Below are 21,221 nucleotides of genomic sequence, written 5' to 3'. Positions count from 1 at the left end.
TCGGGGTCTAAGTGTGAGAGGCCATTGTTCAAACTGTCATCTACAGAAACCCCTCTAGCCTCATAGGGAAATTACAGGCTTAAAAACGTGAATATTGTATGTTGTATATTACAGAAGTGTGTGAGTTTGTGAACAATGGCTTTGGTATTTTTGTTAATTACAAGGTATAGGAATTTGCTGATGTGTCTGTGAGTATGTGTGTGTGTGTGTGTGTGTGTGTGCAAGTGTGTGTGTGTGTGTGTGTATACTTCTCCTTTCCCTTTCTTGGGAATTGTGGTCTGGATAATGAAGAACTCATTACCAATTCAACTAGGATTGCACTGAGACAGATAGCTTTATATTGCCTACCTCAAGACTCAAGTGAAGGTCAAACAATAAGACTGTGTGTGTGTGTGCATGTGTGTGTGTGTGTGAGTGTGTGTGTGGGAGAGAGAGTGTGAGAGAGAGAAGAGGGTGGAAATCTAAAAATGTATTACCTTAGGTCAGACAATGCTCCACTGTCTCTATCTAGCATATATCAAATCACTCAGAAAAAGGCTGCATTATAAAAGAACGAAAGTGTTTGGCACTGTTTGCCAGGCATGTATCACTGACTGACTGCTCTCATATTGACTTGGCATTCCTGTGTGTCTGCCTTGGTAATTACCAGATTACTTTCCCAGCATCAAACACACGAGCAGGCATGCTTCAGCAGCCTGGTAAACTGTGATTACAGTGACCTCATTTCCAGTGAATGTGCCAAGCACACTGCATCTGCAGTCACTTGCTTCTTTCTCTGCAGCCTTTTCGAGCTAAAACCGTTTCATATGTGATCTCCGTGTTTCCCAATCCTGCTGTTTTAGTCTCATGCGTGTGTTTTCCTGTTATAACACACCCAACTTGACACATTACATCATAGCGAAGCTGTTTGTGAGGTGTGATTAGGTGATATTGAGCAGGAAAAAACACTGAAGTCCAGAACAAAGGCAAAATTTTTTGTAAAGCAAAATTTAAAAAAAATAGCAGCTATATCTTGGTCAGGGTCGTGGTGGATCTGCCGCCTATTCTGGGAACACTGGGCACAAGGGTGGATTACACCCTGGTTAGGATGCCAGTCCACCTACCTGCAAGTCTTTTGGCGGTGGGAGGAAACTGGAGAACCCAGAGGAAACATTGGTAGAACACATAAAACTCCACACAGAGAGTAACCCAAGATCAGGGTCAAACTAGGATCCCTGGAGCTATAAGGCTGCAATGTTACCTGCTGCACCACCCTATATATACATGGGTATATATATACAAATATTATACATAAAATAAATACAAACCAATTATCCTCTTTGTAAAAGGAAATGAAATTAGTAACAAAATATGAAGTTGCACACAATTAAAAATAGCATTAAGCACAATCAGGGCCATAATAAAAAAGTTTCAAACAGTTTCATATATGTTATGGCTGATCAGTGTGTACTCCTTGACAGTCACCGGATCTGAATCCAATAGAACACCTTTGGGATGTGGTAGAACTGGAGATTCACAGCATGAAAGTGCAACTGGAAAATCTGCAGGAATTTTGTGATGCAATCAAGTCAACATGGACCAGAATCTCAAAGGAATATTTCCAACATCTTGTGGAATCCATGCCACAAAGAACTGAATCTGTTTTGAGAGAGGCCCTGGGGAGGCCCTACCCAGTATTAATATAGTGTTCCTAATAAAGTGCTCAGTGAGTGTATATATACACATTCCTGTCCCTCTAGAAGGTGGTGTTTTTACTGTATTTATTGTTTTCTCTTGACATCTCTGAAATAGCTTAGAGCCACGACCCCAAATAATCCTCTTCAGGGGCTGGTGAAAACAAAGCTGCTATGATTTTTGGGCCCCCTGACAAATTTCTACTCTGGGCCCCAAGCCCCAACCCCTAATTATCTGATGAAAATATGGGGCTCTGCTGGGCCCACTGTCTGAAAAGGGCCCTTAGATTCGCCCCAACCTTCCACATTCAAGTTCTTCCTCAGTTCCCTCCAGCTTCTTTTCTTTTTGCCATTTAAATATTACAGTCTTTCAGAATCCACACGTCGATCAGCACTGTTTGTTTTTGCTCCTTATCTGTTATTAACATGTTACGTGTCTATGAGTACCTAATATACTCCAGGTGCAGGATTGGGATCTTGCGTTAGAGCCATGAATGAGATTTTGTGGATGTTGGTGTTGGAATCTGTGCTGTCTCTGCTTAACCCTGCCCCCAGGCACACACACAAACACAGACACACACACACACACACACACACACACACACACAGGCTCCCAAGGGTGATACAGGCCTAATGGCTTATGGCTAGTCTGTTTCTGAGCCAGTTCATTTCTGGTGCAGCAGATTCACTGACTGTGCACAAAGCAAAGTCAGCACAGGTCTGCATAATGTTTATTACATTACAATGCACAAGCCTTAATTAAATTCATGCAAAATAAAATGTAATAGTTGCAAAATAATAGACGATAGATTATTTATTATTATTTAATAGATTATTTAATAGATGCAAAATAAAATATGAACAATTACTACAGATTTCATTATAATGCAAAATTATTAAGGGTCTTAATAATTAAGTTAAGCTGAAAGGGGGAAAATGAGGCCTAAAGTATTTCTTTTGTATGCTTTTACATCTCCTCTGTGTGTCATTCCTTTGTATCCATGATTATAAAGAAGGCTGAATTCATTATAACTCCTTGATGTCCCGCTGTGTTTGTCGATCCCCTGTGGTGGGTATGCTGATGGCGCTGACATCGCTTTGCCGTCGCTGGTGTCACATAAATGATGCCGTCTTTTGGCACCTGCTTTCTCTGCTGTAGCCGTGAGTGAATGGATAAGATTTTTGTCTTGTCTAATGAACATCAAAGTGTATTACTAACCCATCATACCTGCTTAGATCTGTGTGCAGAGTGGATGTATTAACAAAAAACCTTTTGTCTGGCGCTACTTGCTGCTGACTTTCACGGTGAGCCTCTTCACTCAAATGTGGTCTGCACTTTATCCTACAGTGTGCACAGCTGTGAATATCCTTCTATCTCCCATATTAGCTTCAGCTTAGACATTGATCTAAAAGCAGAATTCACAGGCTCAGAGGACTGACTAGAAATGGTGTGAATTTAAGTTTTTTTCTTTACTCATCACATAAGTGCAGATCATGGGCTGTATTTGGATTTGGTGACTTAAATTCAAAAGACATGTCAATATTTACATGAGGAAAGTTCCTCATATTTAGAGCTGGGTTAAACTGGTGCTTAAGTAGTTTTTCTGGGCACACCATGCAGATTATTAAAAACAACTGCATGCCGGTCACACCTCTGAGGTTGCCAGATTTTAGATATCAGATTATAGATAGCAATTTCACACTGAAGAACCCAGATGACCCAGGGTGAACTTGCTCATGAGCTTTAATATGTGTCTAGCTCGTGCCCATGGTGGCATGGCAATAGAAAAGGAGAAAGGGGAAAATATAATTTGAACCACAACAGAAATTTGGAACCTTTTCAGCTCGTTCAAACCTCATGGCTTATTTTGGGCTCATGTCCCCATACACACTCAGCTTACTGCACAAGAGAATGAGAACGAGAGACTGACAGCCCATTAATACAGTAGTGCTAATAGGTGTTAGGTGTGCCACATTAATCAATTTATCCCTGTACACCACTCTCCTACTGCAGATTCTCTCTAAACTACATCCAAGCCAAGTGAATTCAAGCAAACGCCCTGAGTTAGCTAGCTAGCTAACAATAAACTGCTAAATTCCTCTCCACCCCAGCAGTCACCAGAGTAGTGTGTCCTCTGCCAGTGTAACCTCTGTTCATTTCCTGTGTTTGGACTCTTTAGGAAGCTCATGTGTATCTATTCAGTGTGAAGACTTAATAAGCATTGCATTACGCAAGTTCTGAGCCTTGTTAAATATTGTCTTGCCTCTTAATGTTTTGTTCCCTTGATTTGTTTACTTGTTTATTCTTTGATTTGTCCCTTTGGACTGTTTGCTCTTGGATTTACTGCCATTATTACCCTTGCCTTGTCTACTCATCTTGATTTTTTTTAAATTGTGATTTCAGTTTTTTGCCTTGATCTTCATTAAGAAACCTTCTGCACATGGATCCTCACTGTCTGCCTGTGACATGTTACACTACCTTTGTCATGGATCATCAAATCTGGAAACTGCTATAACTAACTGCAAGTGCAGCACAAACTCTCTTTTCTTGTGACTTTACAGGTTTGTTTTTGGTATAAAATTTTCCAAGGATTACAAGTACATTTTTGTATTATTGCAATTGAGAACATGCAAGCAGAGATTGAGTTTAGGAAAATACCTTGACATGATGTCAGTGCCTGATCCTGACACACTTGTACTGCTGTGGTTCCTCTCACCCTACCGACCTGCTTGATTCATCCTGATGCTCTACTTGTGACACACCTTTTGCTGCTGCTGGTCCCACATTGTTACACTAAAGATTTGCATTTCCCAAAAACAGTTTATGCCCAAGTCTCACCCTTTCTTCAGTGGATAATCTAACCTGGTTACTGTAGATTTGCACTAAGAACTGTAATCATGTCCTGTTGCTCATTCTGAACACTGTATTCCGTATTGATTTATAGCCTCACTATCTAGTGTTAGCCAGATAAGGATGGGTTCCCTTTTGAGTCTGATTCTTCTCAAGGTTTCTTCCGCATGTCATCTCAGGGAATTTTTTTTCTCATCACTGTCACCTCTGTGTTGCTCATTAGTCATCTAAATATAAGTCTGCATCCAGAATTCAGATTTCCGTTAAAAACACTGTACAAGACACAATTGAATGTTCTTGAGTTCAACAATGTTTTCCCCTATGATTGCAGACATTTATCCAGACAGTGTGATTTTAATCAATTCTCAAAATGCCCCAGTATAAAAACAAACAAACAACAACAAAAAAGCAGATTTATGGTGGTAAATTATCTGTGTGTGTGTGTGTATGTGTGTGTGTGTGTGTGTGTGTGTGAGAATGTTGTGGCTGTGCACAGGTACACACTTGTATACACACACTAGACATTTTGGCATGTGCAGCGATTCATGAAGCTAGTCTGAGAATTTCATAGACGGTATGCAAATTTAATAGTAACATAACACTGTGATCATATCATGCTTTCGATAGAAGTGAACCAACATACACACACACACACACATACACACACACACAAATGTACAGGGTATTATCTTCTCCACACCTCTCCTTCCACTACCAAGGAACCCCTGAGGCATTGCACCTTCAGTGTGAAACAGATCGGCTGAGCTCTCTGTTCTCATCAGCGTACGTGGCTCCAGATCGGAGATAAATGACTCCTTTGTGCTTTGTGCAAATAGCACCGTGGTTATTTTGTAAGGGGCCTGGAATCGTGTTTCGTACAGCAAAGGTGTGGCTGCTGCTTTGTCGTCTCCCTTCCTCCACCTATTTCATTCCTTCTTTGTGTGAGGGGCAAGTCTGATCGGCCTGTGACAAGGAAGTATATGAGAATCCAGGTTGGGGTAGAAAATAGGCTATCAGCATTCTCAGATTAAAACTTGACTGAGGTTGGAAATTAGATACTCAAAAAAGGAAGGGTTTATTCCTGTGCAAAAGAAAAACAAAAGACAATAATGCAGTTACCAAAGCTAAAAAGATTAAATTAATATTCATATATTAACATAATATGCAGAATATTAAACACATATTTTATGCCTAGAAAGCAAGAGGAAGCTTAAATAAAGAAAAATAAAAAAAACTTACTTTCTATCATATTAAAGAGTTTATTAACACAAAATGAATATATGAGTAAACACACGCATACACAAGCTTCCTGTGTCTCAATTTCTTAAAAAAACAATTATAGCCTGACATGAAGAATATGATGTTCAGTATAGGACATAGATAAAGTCAGCTTTCTCAACTAATGTGGATATTGTATTTAGCCAGAGGAATGGTGGAAAACGGGAACCATTTTAAATAATCCTTGCTTATATACACTGGTCACAATATTGAATAGGAAGCTTAAATTCTGCTGCCCATCAAAAGGGTCTCAAAGATGACAGTTTTTCTTTTTTCTATTTTTTTTTTTAATTATCAAAATGTCTTTTGCTGGAGCTACTGATTCATACAAGGTGAGTTGTCTCATTTGCCTTCCGTGTAAAAACATAAGTATTAATAATAATAGTATAGTATTAATTAAGTAATAAATAATAAATAATCATAGTAAAAATGAGGTCTTTAAAATTTGGCATTAAAGCTAAAGAAGCATGTTGCATTAAGTTAACTTTAAGTTGGGTAAATTAAGTTTGGTGAAGTTTTGTACATTAGCATGTTAAATTAGCTAGCTCCCTGCAGCCGTCACACTGTACAGCTACGCACATAAGTTCTCCACTCGGAAGGCACATTGATTTTCTGCATTACTCCTTGGAGGATGAGAATTTTGCTCAGTCCAATGCTGCACAACAATATTTTTGCACACAGTTATAACCTGCATATAAGTGTGTCTGGTTCTATTCCATGTATATATTTGCTGCAGTCTCGTACATTTGTGTAGTTCATTTTAACATATTGTAATACTTCTCTGCTGCTGTATTGTCTTTTTTTCTTATATTCTCTACTGTCTCTTGTCTGCTGCTGTAACACTGCAATTCTTATCTTATTGTATGTTATGTTAAATTTTTGTGAGTTAGCTTGCTATATTAGCTAGTTAATTAAGTTTTATATTTATTGTTAATATGCCTTCTTGCCAAAAAAGGATATTAAACATAGATTTTGTCTCATTTAGTAGAATATTTTCCTTATGATTCATTGCTTATGTAATTCTACCTTTAAATGAGATTTAATTTTGAATAAATAATGTAAATGTAAGATTTTGACACATTACCCGTACTTTTCCCAAAGTACAGTTTCTCTGTAATTTTTCCACCGATGCCTAGCAGTAACTCTGCTCACGAGCAAGTTCACCCTGGGTCATCTGGGTTCTTCATTGTGAAATTGCTACATTCATACAGATATCTAAAATCTGGCAACCTCAGAGGTGTGACCGGCATGCAGTTGTTTTTAATATCTGCATGGTGTGCCCAGAAAAACTACTTAAGCACCAGTTTAACCCAGCTCTAAATATGAGGAACTTTCCTCATGTAAATATTGACATGTCTTTTGAATTTAAGTCACCGAATCCAAATACAGCCCATGATCTGCACTTACGTGATGAGTAAAGAAAAAAACTTAAATTCACACCATTTCTACTCAGTCCTCTGAGCCTGTGAATTCTGCTTTTAGATCAATGTCTAAGCTGAAGCTAATATGGGAGATAGAAGGATATTGGTTGATATTTTCCTTATGATTCATTGCTTACTTAATTAGCTAGACATGCAGGGTTGACCATGATGAATTTTTCCACCGATGCCTAGCAGTAACTCTGCATTATTATTATGAAATCATTATGGCTAAACTTTTTAGCATGTATATCTACATATATATAAACACTCACTGACAAGAAGACCATTTGTGATTGAGATTTTTTTTTTTTAATCAAATGTTTCTGTTCCGAATATCAAACTCAGTAAACAGAAAAGCTGCATTTGATATTAGCCAGCAAAACCTCTGATTCTGTCATTTGTCTCTTTGTGTTGATTGGATGATGTGCTGATAGTGATGACATTAATCATGTGCCACTGAAGCTTAAATAAATTAGCCCTATTACACAGAAAATCTAGGGGGCATTCACTCTGTGTCACAACTGGCATTGATAGGCTGTATGAATCTACAGTGCGGGCAAGAACGAAATCAGCCCCAGCCTCAATTCAACTCAGACCATTCCATATATTTTTATTTATGGCCATTGGGGGTGCTGTTGGTTCCACAAAAATCCACAATAGTCCACTATTTATTAAGAGTAAATAAGTTGTGAGATAAGTGGATGACAAAAATTGACCATTGTATTTTTTTTCCTTGAAAGAGAGGGGGAAAAATTGTCAATTGTCATTAATGGTCACTGCTTTAGCCATTTACACATTAGTGCAACTTTTATGTGTTGATTGCCTCTTCACAAGACATGGCCTTGGAATTTTTGCTGTCCACAAACTTACATACTGTGTGGTTTCTCTGGAGACACATGTCCACTGTTATGTGGTTCAAGTTCAGGTCTGGTGCACAGTTTATGATGAGAATCCTCCCATTCTAATAAACCATTCTTAAGTACCAGTTATTATGGCAGCTGCTGTCTGACTGCACAAATAATACCAGTGTTTTTTGTGAATCCAGAACTAGTTATTACAAACAATTAGTGTCCAATGTTATTAACAGCTAGGATGAAAATGAGATTAAAGTCTAGCGAAAGTGGCAGATTGTTAGACAAAATACATTACAAAGTCAGTCGGTGCAGTGAAAATAAGACAATAACATTGATGTATAGATTTACACACACACACACACACCCGGCAAGCCATAAATGCACATCGACATATTAACTCATCAGCATACTATATAAGCGACACCAATGCCATCATTTATCAGACAGTGACACATTATGATACAGCACTCTAGTGTGTGTGTGTGTCTTGCTCTTGATGATGTATGGTTCTTATCATCTGCTATGCATTAAGCATATGATAGATTCCTTTAACACACTGTCACATAAAACCATCACAGGTGTGTGTGTGTGTGTGTCTGAGTTTATCTGATGTAGCAGTGCTGAATCTCAGGGATTTCACTGTGCAACACCTGCACATATATCAGCCATGTATGAAAAATGGAAATCCTTGTTGTCTCTCTCTCGCTCTTTCATTTTCTTTCTCTTTCAATATTGCTATCAGTCTTTTCCTTTTGTCGCTCCATCCTGCTTCTCTTTCTATATATATCTCGGTCTGTTTTTGTTCTCTTTTACTTTCTCATTCTGTCACTGATTGCTTCTGTCTTTCTGTCTCTGATTGTTATCATTTGTACTCTCTCTCCCTCTCTCTCCCTCTCTCTCCCTCTCTCTCTCTCTGTCTCTCTCTCTTGGGCATCAAAATTGTTTGTGTTCACACCACAATATTGTGGGAGCAAGAACTGGTGACACGAGGAGGGTATTGTTCTGAACAACTCATCTTTAATGGCCACCATTAAAATAAGACACAGAATCATTATTCTGAGGATGTGAATAGGAACTGTTGATAATAGCAATTCTAATAAAATGTCTTCTGAGCAGTAAAAAAAAAAGCTGAAAGCAGTAAAAACCTGTCTCTTATCTTCTCACCTTCCTTGAACTGGGTTTATGAAAAACAGACAACCTGCTTTCTCATTTGTTTTTCTGTTTCTGGTTCTCTGTGGGGTTTTTTTCTACTGCACACCAGAAGCTTTCCCACCATAAAACTGTGTTTTTTTGTGTGTGGTTTTTTTTTTTTATCAGACTCCATTTTGGAGAGATTTCAAACAGCAAAACTTTTGTCACTAAATTTGCTTTTTTAGAACATGATATAGTCACTGGATTGAAAAATGTTCAAGGCATCATTTTGTTAAAACTTTTTATACCACAGCACTGTTGTATTCTCGATTCTGATTCATCAGAAAGTGTTGATTGATTCTCTATAACAGCACCTCTGACAATAGTGCAGCTGCAAATCACAGGTTTATATTAATGCACTCATTCTAATGTTATCACTTCTAAAGCAACAGCTCATTCACAGGGACTTGTACGGTGGATGCTCCACATAAATTGATTAAAAAAATGTGTGTAATTGTTGATATGAGGAAGTTCATGACATGCTGTTATTGGAAAATAATTAACTTTGGGATGGTATCAGTAACTACGCTTCATCACCCCATGCTGTCATTGATTATTTTCTTGGCTTTGCTTGAAAGTAACAGACTTTCTAACTTTTGAGACTAGTCTGTCTCTATAACCGACTCTGTTATCTTCACTGTCTTACTATCCCTCCTTCACTCTCATTTTCTTTCTCTCTTCTATCACTGACTGTGTGTGTCTCTGTTCCCACAGGCCGTGTTGTCCCCTCCTTCTCACCTCCCTCTGTGAGACAAGGTTCAGGACTATCCTTTAAAGCAGCAGCGTGCAGTACAGACTCCTCCTCACTCCTGCTCTCTCTGTCTCTCTCCCCCTTGCTGCTATCTCTCCTGCACTCCACCTAAAGCCTCAAGGACACAATGGCAGACTGAAGTATGCACTTGCACTGGACACTTAGATGTCTACATGTTGATCCAACCCGCTCTGTCCTGTGTAGCTGCACTCTACATTAAACCCTCCAGCTATGGAGAAAGTGCCTTGTTTTTGATTTAGTTTGTTATGAATTATAGTTTTGCACATGAGCTTGTGTGCTGTTTCCTGCTTTGTAGAATCTGAGTGGCAGCTTATACTCAACTCCAAAATTATTGGCACCCTTCAAGGCAATATAATTATTTCAATTTTGTGTCTAAATCATCACACACCCAGAGTTGTTGTCAGAGGTATTTTCTGACATGATATACAGCAGTGCTCCTGAATTCTCAATTCTGATTGGTCAGAAGGTGTCACTACTGTCAGCCGCTCTGACGGTATTATAGCTGCAAATTACAGGTTTATATTAATGCACTCATTCTAATATGTTATCATTTCTATAGTAACAGCTTACACAGTATGGTGGACTGCTCTACATAAACATATTAAAACAAACACATAATCATTGATATGGTGTACTTTTCTATAAAGAGAAACTTTAAAGTTTCTGACATCTGGAGGACAGAGGAGTTTACACTTTGCAGTTTTTCTGTAATATGTTTTTGCCTTGTTAACTTAAAGAGAGAGAAAAAAAGAGATGTTTGTAGCTGCTATAACATAAGTGATAACAGGAACTAACTTGTTTCATGATTGTTTCACAACATTAAATGGATGAATTGTATCACATGTTGTTCCTTGGCAAATTGCTGTGGTATAAGAGGAATAAAAACTCTTTGGGATGTGCTGTTTTGGGAAAATATCAACATCATGGTGGGAACGTTGCTCCAAACAGTTGTAGCTCCTTCTTAAAGTTTAAAGATGGAGTTATTAGATGTGATTCAGATAATATAGTTCAAGTTTGATTTGTGCAATCTAAACTGACTCCTTCTGATATTGTTTAAAAAAATAAATAAAATGATACGACTGAGCTAGATGATGTCTTTTGAGTTGAATGTGTGATGATTTAGGCATGCAGCTGGCATGAATTCTTTACTTAGCTAAATTAACCTTGCTGTTCAGAGACTAAAGTAAAGAAGCGAGCTTCAGACTCAAACGTGTGTTCAACATTACATTTAGGATAAGTGGAAAAATTGAGTAATTTTTAAATTTAATTATTGCCCAAACCGTTTGTTTAAAGAAAATTGCTGCTGTTCGAATTAAAACTCAGCCACAATCTCATCTCACCTCACAGTATTGTGTAAGTCATGTGGAAAGGTGTTCGTTGCTTTGTGTATGAATGTATGTGTGACCTTTATGTGTACATAATATTTTAGTTCTATTTTCATTTACATTAGTATAATACTGGGATGTTGAAATTAGGTAATGGAAATTAGCATATTTATGTGGAACTGTATGCAAAAAAGGAAGTACAGCAGTCTGGGTTGTACATGGTGTGAGTAACCAATATAGAATGAAATATAAGATTATTTTATTATACTAATTGAAAATGTATGTACGCAAAACCTCATAATATTGTAATTGTCTGAAACCTGCAGCATTTCCGTCCTTTGTCTTATAAATATTTGTTTTATAAATGTGTTTTAAAAGCATTTTCTGGCATTTTGGCTAAAGCATGACACTGATGTGACAAAAATGTGTTACAACGGGCTCAGTCATGTGTAAATCGGTCAGTAAAATGGTGTATGAATTCAGGAATATACACTTTCCCTGTTTTGTACTCCAATATGTACACTCACTCACTCGGAAGAATTGTTCATTCAATTAAACTTTTTTATTTACAAAATTACATTTTAGGACTAAGCAAGGTTACCATCAATAAGAGAAGCAGCTATAAATGGCAGAATTCTTTTTTGTTCATAAATAACACAAATATATGTTTATCAACTTCTCACACCTTTCCTGTCCCAGAGTTTGGCTAATTTAATGTACTGTGTGCTCCCAGACACTCTATCATTAATGCTGATGGTTTAACTAAGTGTGTAATTTTTAACGGAGATAGATGCTCATTAAAATGGCAACCTGAGCGTCTGCATTTTCTAATACTGAACCACAGGAAAGCATTTATTCCCATTGCTAAATTATTAGGAAAACAATGTTCATGCCAGCAGACAGGCTGCAGCTGGGGTACTCTTTTTTTTTTACTAATAGTGGGACTTAATATAACCTTATGTCTGATTTTGTTGCTTTACAGCTTCAAGTCTCAATCCACGATTCCTTTCTAATCTTGGTGTTAAGGACAGAATATGCAGTTAAATAAATAAATAAATAAATAAATAAATAAATAAATAAATAAAATGCAATCTGAATAACTGGTGACTTTCCAATGTCTTCATGTAAATTGCAAGATTTTTTTCTCTTTTCTATATAAATTGTTGATCATAATATTAAATAAACCTCTGTGCAACCTAGTGAGCAAAAGTAAATCATACATTTATCTTTAGTAAGCAATTTATCCTGGTGAAGATGTTGGGAATACACCCTGGATGGGACATCGCAGGGCACCACACACACACACACATACATATTCCTCCCATCTGGTATTCCTGCACTAACACCAAGTGTTCCTGTGATACATTTTAATAATCATTTTAATTTTAATAAACATTTTAATAATCAAATATTATATTTTTAATCACGTGACTTTTGTAAACATTGACAAGTAATTATGGTAGAAGCATAACCACTGCACAACTGAAGGAAGGAAGCATCAGAAATGATTTGGTTAGAGACATGAGATGTAAGATGATCACAATGCTGCATTGTGAGCTTATCAGCATGACACTGGCTGACTTTGTCATCGTTTTCTTCATTAACACCACAGGTTTAAACTCTGTCAGCGGCCCTGCTCTATCCGTCAGCCATGGTGCAGTAAGAAACTCAGGGGCCAGGGGGCGCACTACCAACATGCAGGTGCTTCTCTTAAAACTCTACATTGAGGTTGCCAGATTTGAGCAGCTGCTTAGACCTTATGCTTTAACCAAAACAGTAACTTAATCAGCTGAACTGAATATTACTTATGCACATCAAACATTTCTTAAATGCATGTAATAATTTTAATAATAAAATATATTCCAGGTGTTGGTGCACAGAAATGAACTGCACAGAAAATTTCAGTGATGTATACTTTCTTTTTTATGTTCACAGACTGTTGGAGTATTATGAAATAATAGGAGATACACATTAGTAATACCAGTGACTGAAATGGGAAGTGGTGGCTCAATTGTAAAGGTCCTCAGTTAATGATCATAAGAGTGCGAGTTCAAATCCCAGGACCACAAGAAAACCACTGCCGGCCACTTGTAAAGAAAGATCCTTTACCCACAACTACTTAGTTCAATTACATTAAACCATTTGGCATATAAGCAATGTAACAGTTCTTCTAGTTATTTATACACTTCAGTTTGAATTTATCCATTTAGTTACCTAGCATGGAGCAGGACCACAGTGCCACTTCACAGCTCCGGGCTCCTCGTTTCTATTCTGTCTGTGTGGAGTTTCTGTGCACGTTCTTCCTGTGTCTGTGTGGGTTTCCTCCAGGTTCTCCATTTTTCTCTCACCTCCCAAAAACACGACACTTGGTGTATTGGCTAAGACATCAAGACATCCTTCCAAGGGTTTCTGTGCAGCTGCACTTCACTTTTGAACGGCCATAAATTCATACTTCATATATTTAATCCAGGAGGCATTTTCAAAATATGCTACCTATATTTTTATGCTAGAGGAATTTTCTGAAAAGTATTAAAAGTAGCCAAAATATCACAAAATACTTGTGATGAATGAACGATGAGTCACTCAGTACACCACTCCAGCACTTGTACAAACCAGGAAGAGGTAATAAAATAATAAATCAATTGCCCGGGATGTCAGCAGCTGGCAAATGACTAAATATTAACAAAATGTAAACAAAGTTTGAATTTTTATTTTAATACAAAAAATATAATAGGCTTTCCAATATCAGTTCTTTAAAATGACTGAACAGTCCACAAATTATATCAGTCGTTGGGCTGATACAGGCATTCACTCCAGTGAGAAATAAAACACACAATCTGGCAACCCCCAGCTGTAGAAAGAGACGCGGCTAAAACGCACGGATCGGTTTGGGACCACGGCAGTGCCTTCTGGACCTCTCACCGGATATCTCGCCTGCTTTTTTCCTTCCTTACCTTTTATCTTGTTTCATGGACACTTCTGAAAAGACATGAGCGCGAGCTATGGCAACCCGCCGGACTGATTAAAGAATTTAAGGGACGGATCTTTTTTACTTCGTTTCGGACGGACAGAATCACCGGATGCTTCCTCGCTCTCCTTTTCTTTAAGATCGCATCTGACAGACAGAAAGACAGACAGGCAGACAGACAGTGTCCCTGGATGAGAAATGGCTCTCGCGCTCGCCATCCTCCCGGTTTTCTGCGTGCTCGCGGCGTGTGCGCGCGCGGACGGCAACAACGCGGGCGGCAAAGCGCGCAGCTGCTCGGACGCGCGGCGCTTCTACAGCGGTAAAGGCTTCACGCTTAACGGAGTCCCGCACGCAGAGATATCGGGTAAGAACAACGGAGCCGGTGGTGGTGGTGGTGGTTGTTTCACAGCGGGTGGACTGCGTCATAAAACGCACATTAACGCAAGCTGTCTAAGTGGATCAGCACTGGCTGGTCGCGTGCTCGCAGGTCACCATGGAGACATCCTAACCGCATACCTATTAAATAGTATGGCAAAGCAGTACGGTACTACACTATAGCCTAACATACCATTATTGCCATAAGTGACGTGGTGTTTTCCCAGTTAATTTATTTATAATAAGCTACGATGTGCGGTTTGACGCAAATGGCCCGCATTTTCCCGTTTGTTAAAATTAAAGCTATTTAATTTGGGGATGAACATGTTCACGTGTTTGGCACGCTATTGTGATACTGTTTGGGGTTGCCAGATTGTATCACCCCAGTATTTCCACCCAGTCTCCTTTTATAAACGCCACAAAGCACTTTAATCCAAGCTGTAACGCTGGCAAATGATTGTAGTCTAAAATAGGCTATGTCACAGCCCAGTGAATGTTTGCACCCTACTCCACATTCTCCACAAATATTAAAGTAGTTTATGGGTATTCTGTATCCTATATTAATGGAAATGCCTCACTAGACATAAATAGTGCTCTACAGAGTGCGCTAAAGAAAAAATAGGGTGTAGTTCCGCATGTGTAATAATATTAAGAACATCATATTTTGAAAGGTATGTGATCAATCTGGCAACCCAGCCTCAAGTTCAGCATGTGCAGCCCATGCAGGGTCCCAAACAAAGACAGCAGAGCACAATGCACCAGCATAGAGGGAGAATGATTTCCCCACCTGAGTCCTGTCGTTCATGTGGTTTCTTAATGGACTGCACGCTAATAACAACAACAACAACAACAATAATAATAATAATAATTATTATTATTATAATTATTATTATTATTATAATAACAACAACAGCAACAACAATAGTAATAATTAAGAATCACCTACAATAATTAAGCCTATTGGAATATTAGAGTTAACACAAAGCCAGTCCAGTTTAATAATGTAAAAAAACGGTATGAAAAAGCATCAAAAGAGACTGATTTCTGTTCACTCAGATCTTGATAAAGAAAAAAAGGGCATCAATAATTGACCGCTGTTGAGTCTTTGTTGCTGCAAGTGCACATCACACCCTGAGAAGACAGCAGCTTTAGCGTCACACCTCTGCTCTCAAAGGATTTTATTTTGTAATTATGATGATTTTATCCTTGCACCAGTGTGAAAAAGGAATCTGTTCAGAATAAAATCAAGCAGTGTGTAATTATACGTTAGTGAGACAGTGACACAAGTTGCAGCCTCAACCCTAATGAACTCCTTGTTTTGACAGGATATGTGTTTGTGTTGGGAGTCCAAGAGGTGTTTTGGCATGCACCGCTGCAGCTCCTGTCTGCTCATGTTCTGCAGTCGCTAAATCCCACAGATCGCTTGTGTTCAGACCACTATCAATCATAACACCAGAGTCGACATGTGTGATAACGCTGTGATAACATTGATAGCAGGTAATAAAAGTAGATTGCAATAGGCCGTAAATCGCTTGCCATAAATTTAATGCACAGCAGTGTGTAGGGAATTTTACACAAACCAGCTGTTTCCACTTGCATTGTCTTTAAGGCAGTGAGTCAGGATTCTTCTACTGATAGATGAAAATAAATGATCACAGATGTGTATGCCTGCATGTGCATGCACACACACACAAACATACACACGCACACACACACACACACACACACACACGAGTGTCACCATCTGATTTTTGGACTTGTGCTATTAAGGGGTGTAAAAATGCTCAACTCGATGGTGCTGATTCAGCTGCATTGATTTTGTAATGTTTGAGTCAATGATAATTGATTGTAATATGATTCAACAAAGTATGCACTCATTTTTTGACCTAAAATCAAATTCTTAGGGAGAAAAACACTAAATATAGATACCAACCCAGTGCTTCAGTGCTTTACATACAATATTACAAAAAGATTCTTTCAAAAGTGAAATAATCTATAGTCATTAATAAGCTAACTAAAGATTTACCAAAACTGGCCTATAATGAAATATGTAATAAAATATAATAAAAGAGCCAATAATTTCAGACAGGCCATGAAAATAAAGCACAATTTAATCAGGATAGTATTGTTTTATTGAAACAAGATAATTCTTCATTTATTAAACACATAGATGTGCAGAAATGTAAATGGTGCTGCATTGTTCAATACTGTAGCTATAATGGGCTATTGTGTAATCAATAATTAAGAAAAATAACAGTTGTAAATTGTACCATAATTATAATGATTTCATGATGTGAAGAATGCTTTCCCAAGGAAAAAAGAAATCAAATCCTTGTGAAGACACTTGATATTCACAGCTGACTAACATCTTTAATTTCAAATTTTCTAAAACTTAAAAAAAAGATTTTAATAAACATTTTAGCTTTCTAGTATGTCTTTAACACCATACACTATTCACTATCTCCACAATGGCATCCTTCATCACTCGGACCTCCTCGCCCTAATGGGTATATCATGGTGTCCTTTCCCCGTGTCCTCAGCAGGATGGGTGTTATGAGGACATGGCAGAGAGCCTGATGGCCTGGTGGAGATTTTCAAGGTCACTGTGTCTGTTTCAATGACACCACACACAGCGGGGGAGCCGAGTCGAGCGTGTCCCCTCGCCACCCGCCTGTGCCTAAACCGTGCAGGACCATCGTCATGTTTTATTCATTCACTAAACAAGGCACAAGCATCTGCAGCGCAAATCCGGGAGTGTTTAGCTCTCTCTGTCTTTTTTCCTTCTATTTATGCCAGCTGTAATTTATGCAAATTACAGTTTGCAAGCTTGTGGCTGGTGTTCACTGCTGCTGAAGACTCACATTTGGGGAAATGTGTCATTCATATGCATGCTGCATGTTGTGTGTTTGCATTTTTGTATGTATATGTGAGAATAGAGTGGAATGGTATATAAAATTGGTCTTTGATATCATTTGTACTTCGCGGTGTCTGTTGCAGCCTCACCAAGGACAGCGTTAAGTGACAAAGTACATTATAGAAGCAGTAAGAGGATTAAATTGCACCAAATTATTTGCTTGGGCAAACTGCTAAAATAGTTTTTATAAGAGATTTGTTAAGAGAATTGCTCTTAGCTTTCAGCTACTCAGATTGAGAATATGAATAATTAATATATTATGCAGCAGTAAGACAATAGTTAGCAAAGACTGCAAGACCGTGTCAGTGTTTCCCTTCTGCACTGCATATTTTAGTGTTTCCCCGCTCTGACACACACTCAATTAATGAAACAGTTCAGCCAAAAATATGAGTTACACTTTACCTCAAATGAAGTCAATCAGCCTTGACACGTTTAAAGTTGAATATTTGCTTCTATAGTCAGGGTAATATAGCTAACACAGTAAGGGAAGATTATAGCTACATCTACGATTAGCATCATTCGAACTGCATGTCTAAATCATATAAATCATCACATATGCCTCAGAAGACATTACTTGGCTTAGTAAAGCCATTTACAAATAAGGAATACATGAAATAGTCTCACACTTGCAGGTTTGTGACAATTTATATGACTCAAATTGTATGAAAAACTACAAAGGTTAAGGTTAAAGTATGGAGTGTTCATTCAGTTAAGTGATTCATTCAGATTTATTCAGCTGCGCAGTTAGCTCAAATATGCAGCCTTATCCTGCCAGCATCAAGTCGTGCTGAGAAATGAAAAAATAACATTATTACTGTGTGATTTTATAATATGCTTGTATGTGCATGTTTATATAAAAAAAAATTTTTCACACCCAGCCCAACAGGTTACTATTGTATTCACTGAAACAAAGAAATCTCCAGCTTAGAATGAATGAGCTTGATTGAGACTCAGTGAACTCACTCAACTGTACATCTTGGTCCTAACCAAAAGATTCGCCTATTTAAACACTCACACACTGAAGGAGTGAGAAGCGACTTGGACCTGGCCAAAAGATTTGCCTTTTTAAACACTGATCCATTGAACGAGAGAGGAGCAAATCTCAGTCATGTCAGAAAGATTGTCTGATACAACACTGACTCACTGAACAATAGAGGAACGAATCCTGGTCATGGGTGAAAGATTCGCCTTTTCAAACATTAATCCATTGAACAGGAGAGAAACAAATCTCAGGTATGACAGAAAAATTCACTGATTCAAACACCGAGCAACTGAATACAAGAGGAGTGAACCTCAGTCATGACATAAGGAATACTTTAAAGACAACAAATAAATGATAAATATATAAACCTATATAGACCTATGTAAAATCTATGTTTCATACCCATCTCTGGTTATTGCAAGGTTATTGCTGATTTGCTGATGCTAGAGTTACTGAACAAAAGAAACGAACGTGCATGGTGGTGACCGATAACGATTCCTTAACCATAGTGACTAATTTAAAAAGATCAAATCATTTGCAAACTAAACTACATGCTGAAGAAGGAAAGTGATGGAGCTGTGACTGTTTTTAACTTTCTTTTTGTCTGTATTTATAAATAACTGTGCCATACCGTGTCAGAAACCATATCAGGAATTTTAAGTAGGCATGTTAAACTGTAAGTGTCCCTTACTTATTAGCAACATTAGCCTTATAATTCCAGTTTTCTCCAAATCGTAACCCATTTTATTTCATGAAGCACTGGGTAATGAGCTGCTGAACTGAGTCAGGAGCGTTAAAGAGCTGCAAAACATACCAGCATGGGCATGCCAGACAATCTGTGATTTTCAGATATTGCTCTTTGTGCCGTTTACCAGGCAAATTGGGCACCATGGCGACTGTGTAAAATGTGTGGAATGCTAGGCAACTGCTGCATTTTTAAATGTCAGTCCCGGTATTGTTTTGTTAAACTTTGAAATTTGGCCTTGAATATTATTATGAGAATGACAATTCAGTATTATGCACTTATGCATTACCACATGCGCAGCCTTAACCACTTCCCACTCAGTGCTAATAAGTTTAGCATAGATAGCATTTTAACACAGAGATGGGAAGCCATTTGGCCACCATACTGTCCACCTTCCTGCTGCAAAATAAGTGGCTGTTGATGCGTGAAATGTAAAACACAGTTTCTAACAATGCGGATAGAACAGAAATATCAAGGTGTATTGCAGTTTCCTTCAACAACTGATACCCATTTAAGTGTTGTTAGAAATTGTACATATTTATTGCATTAAGAGTTACAGATTTTACTCATTTAGACTCTATTTGACAAAGTTTATTGAAGCAGGTAAGACTGTATTTGTATTAGTAAAAAGACACTTTTGCAGTGAGAACTTAGAAGTCAGTGTATTATTCATTAAATGAAAAAGCTTCTATCTAATAAAATCATTCTTTCTTTCTTTGTACTCTTTACAGTTTCTTTCTTTGTTTGAGTCGTTTACCTCCCTTCCTTCCTTCCTTCCTTCCTTCCTTTCCTCCCTCCTTCTATGGTGTTCTTTCTTTCTTTCTTTCTTTCTTTCTTTCTTTCTTTCTTTCCTTCCTCCCTTCCTTCCTAAAAAATGACCTTTGATACCATCAAGGGAAATAGTCATTTAATTATTGGCAAAACCCAGTGTGAGTCTATGGGGGGCACATACTTTGCAGCAGCGTGGTTTCAGTAGATGGTATTCATTAGCCATTGGGGGCTCCAACATCTATTGCTTATAATTTTGCTTTAAATTACTGGTTTATATTTTTGGTTTATAGTGGCTCCGCAGCGTTGTGAAGAGATGGATAGGTGGTTGATGAGCAGTATTTAAAAGTCATAGAGAAACTAGAGCTTAAAACACGTCTGAAATTACCACAGCGACTAAGGTGTCAGCCATCTTTAAACAGCGAGGCTCCTTATTGTTCAGCGAAAGACTTGGAGACTGACACCGTGCGCCCTGCGGTGATGTTAAACAAAGACAAGATCACATTGCACACCATAGACAAGTGTGTGAGTGTGTGTGTATGTGTGTGCGCATGTGTGTATTTGAAGCTCATATTTTCATCTCTCATTATACTCAGGAAGTCAGTGAACCATCTGCTTTGTGTGTGTGTGTGTGAAAATAGAAAATGTTCAATAAAATGGTTTATAAGCACATATCCTTCCTGTCTCATGTCCGTGTTTGTAGTGTGCTATAAATTGCACACCCTTGTTCGTGTGTGAAGTGTGGAGGGCACACTCCCAGTCTGCTGGCCACACACACTCGCCCGTGCCCTGCTGATCAGACCCAGATTTGCTTATGTTCACGCATTGTGAGACACTCCCAACGGACTCTACAGGCATTTGCTCATTACACAGCGTATCTAAACATTCACACACAGATCCAGCAGTAGTTCCTCATTAGAACCCGTCCTCAGAGGTGCATTACTCATCTTCAACTGGCTGATAGTGTAACTAGGACACTAATTATTAACAAATGTTGAGCAGACAGTCATTAAACTGTGATATTTATTCCTTTAATTAACCAGAGAGCAGAAAAAAAGTGCTTTGAACATTATTCATGGAGAATTTTCCCATAAGGCTCACAGC

At 38.2% G+C, this 21,221-nt stretch overlaps 2 protein-coding genes across 3 annotated transcripts in view; both read left to right on the top strand.

The window, feature by feature from the left end:
- Nucleotides 1–11,851, top strand: part of gpc5b (glypican 5b) — a 72,774-nt gene extending 60,923 nt beyond the window's left edge. For both annotated transcript variants that reach the window (XM_053237934.1, XM_026930328.3), the window contains one exon: nucleotides 9,983–11,851. In XM_053237934.1, coding sequence (XP_053093909.1) covers nucleotides 9,983–10,018 — 36 coding nt within the window. In that variant the 3' untranslated portion in view covers nucleotides 10,019–11,851. The remainder of the gene's footprint in view (nucleotides 1–9,982) is intronic.
- Nucleotides 11,852–14,174: 2,323 nt separating this feature from the next.
- gpc1a (glypican 1a) overlaps nucleotides 14,175–21,221 on the top strand; it is a 44,140-nt gene continuing 37,093 nt past the window's right edge. The window contains exon 1 of the mRNA XM_026930600.3: nucleotides 14,175–14,697. Within this exon, the coding sequence (XP_026786401.2) occupies nucleotides 14,532–14,697 (166 nt within the window). The 5' untranslated portion in view covers nucleotides 14,175–14,531. The remainder of the gene's footprint in view (nucleotides 14,698–21,221) is intronic.

This window comes from Pangasianodon hypophthalmus, chromosome 11 (genome assembly GCF_027358585.1).
Source record: "Pangasianodon hypophthalmus isolate fPanHyp1 chromosome 11, fPanHyp1.pri, whole genome shotgun sequence".
Classification (NCBI taxonomy): domain Eukaryota; kingdom Metazoa; phylum Chordata; class Actinopteri; order Siluriformes; family Pangasiidae; genus Pangasianodon; species Pangasianodon hypophthalmus.
This window is presented reverse-complemented; position numbering and strand designations above follow the sequence as displayed.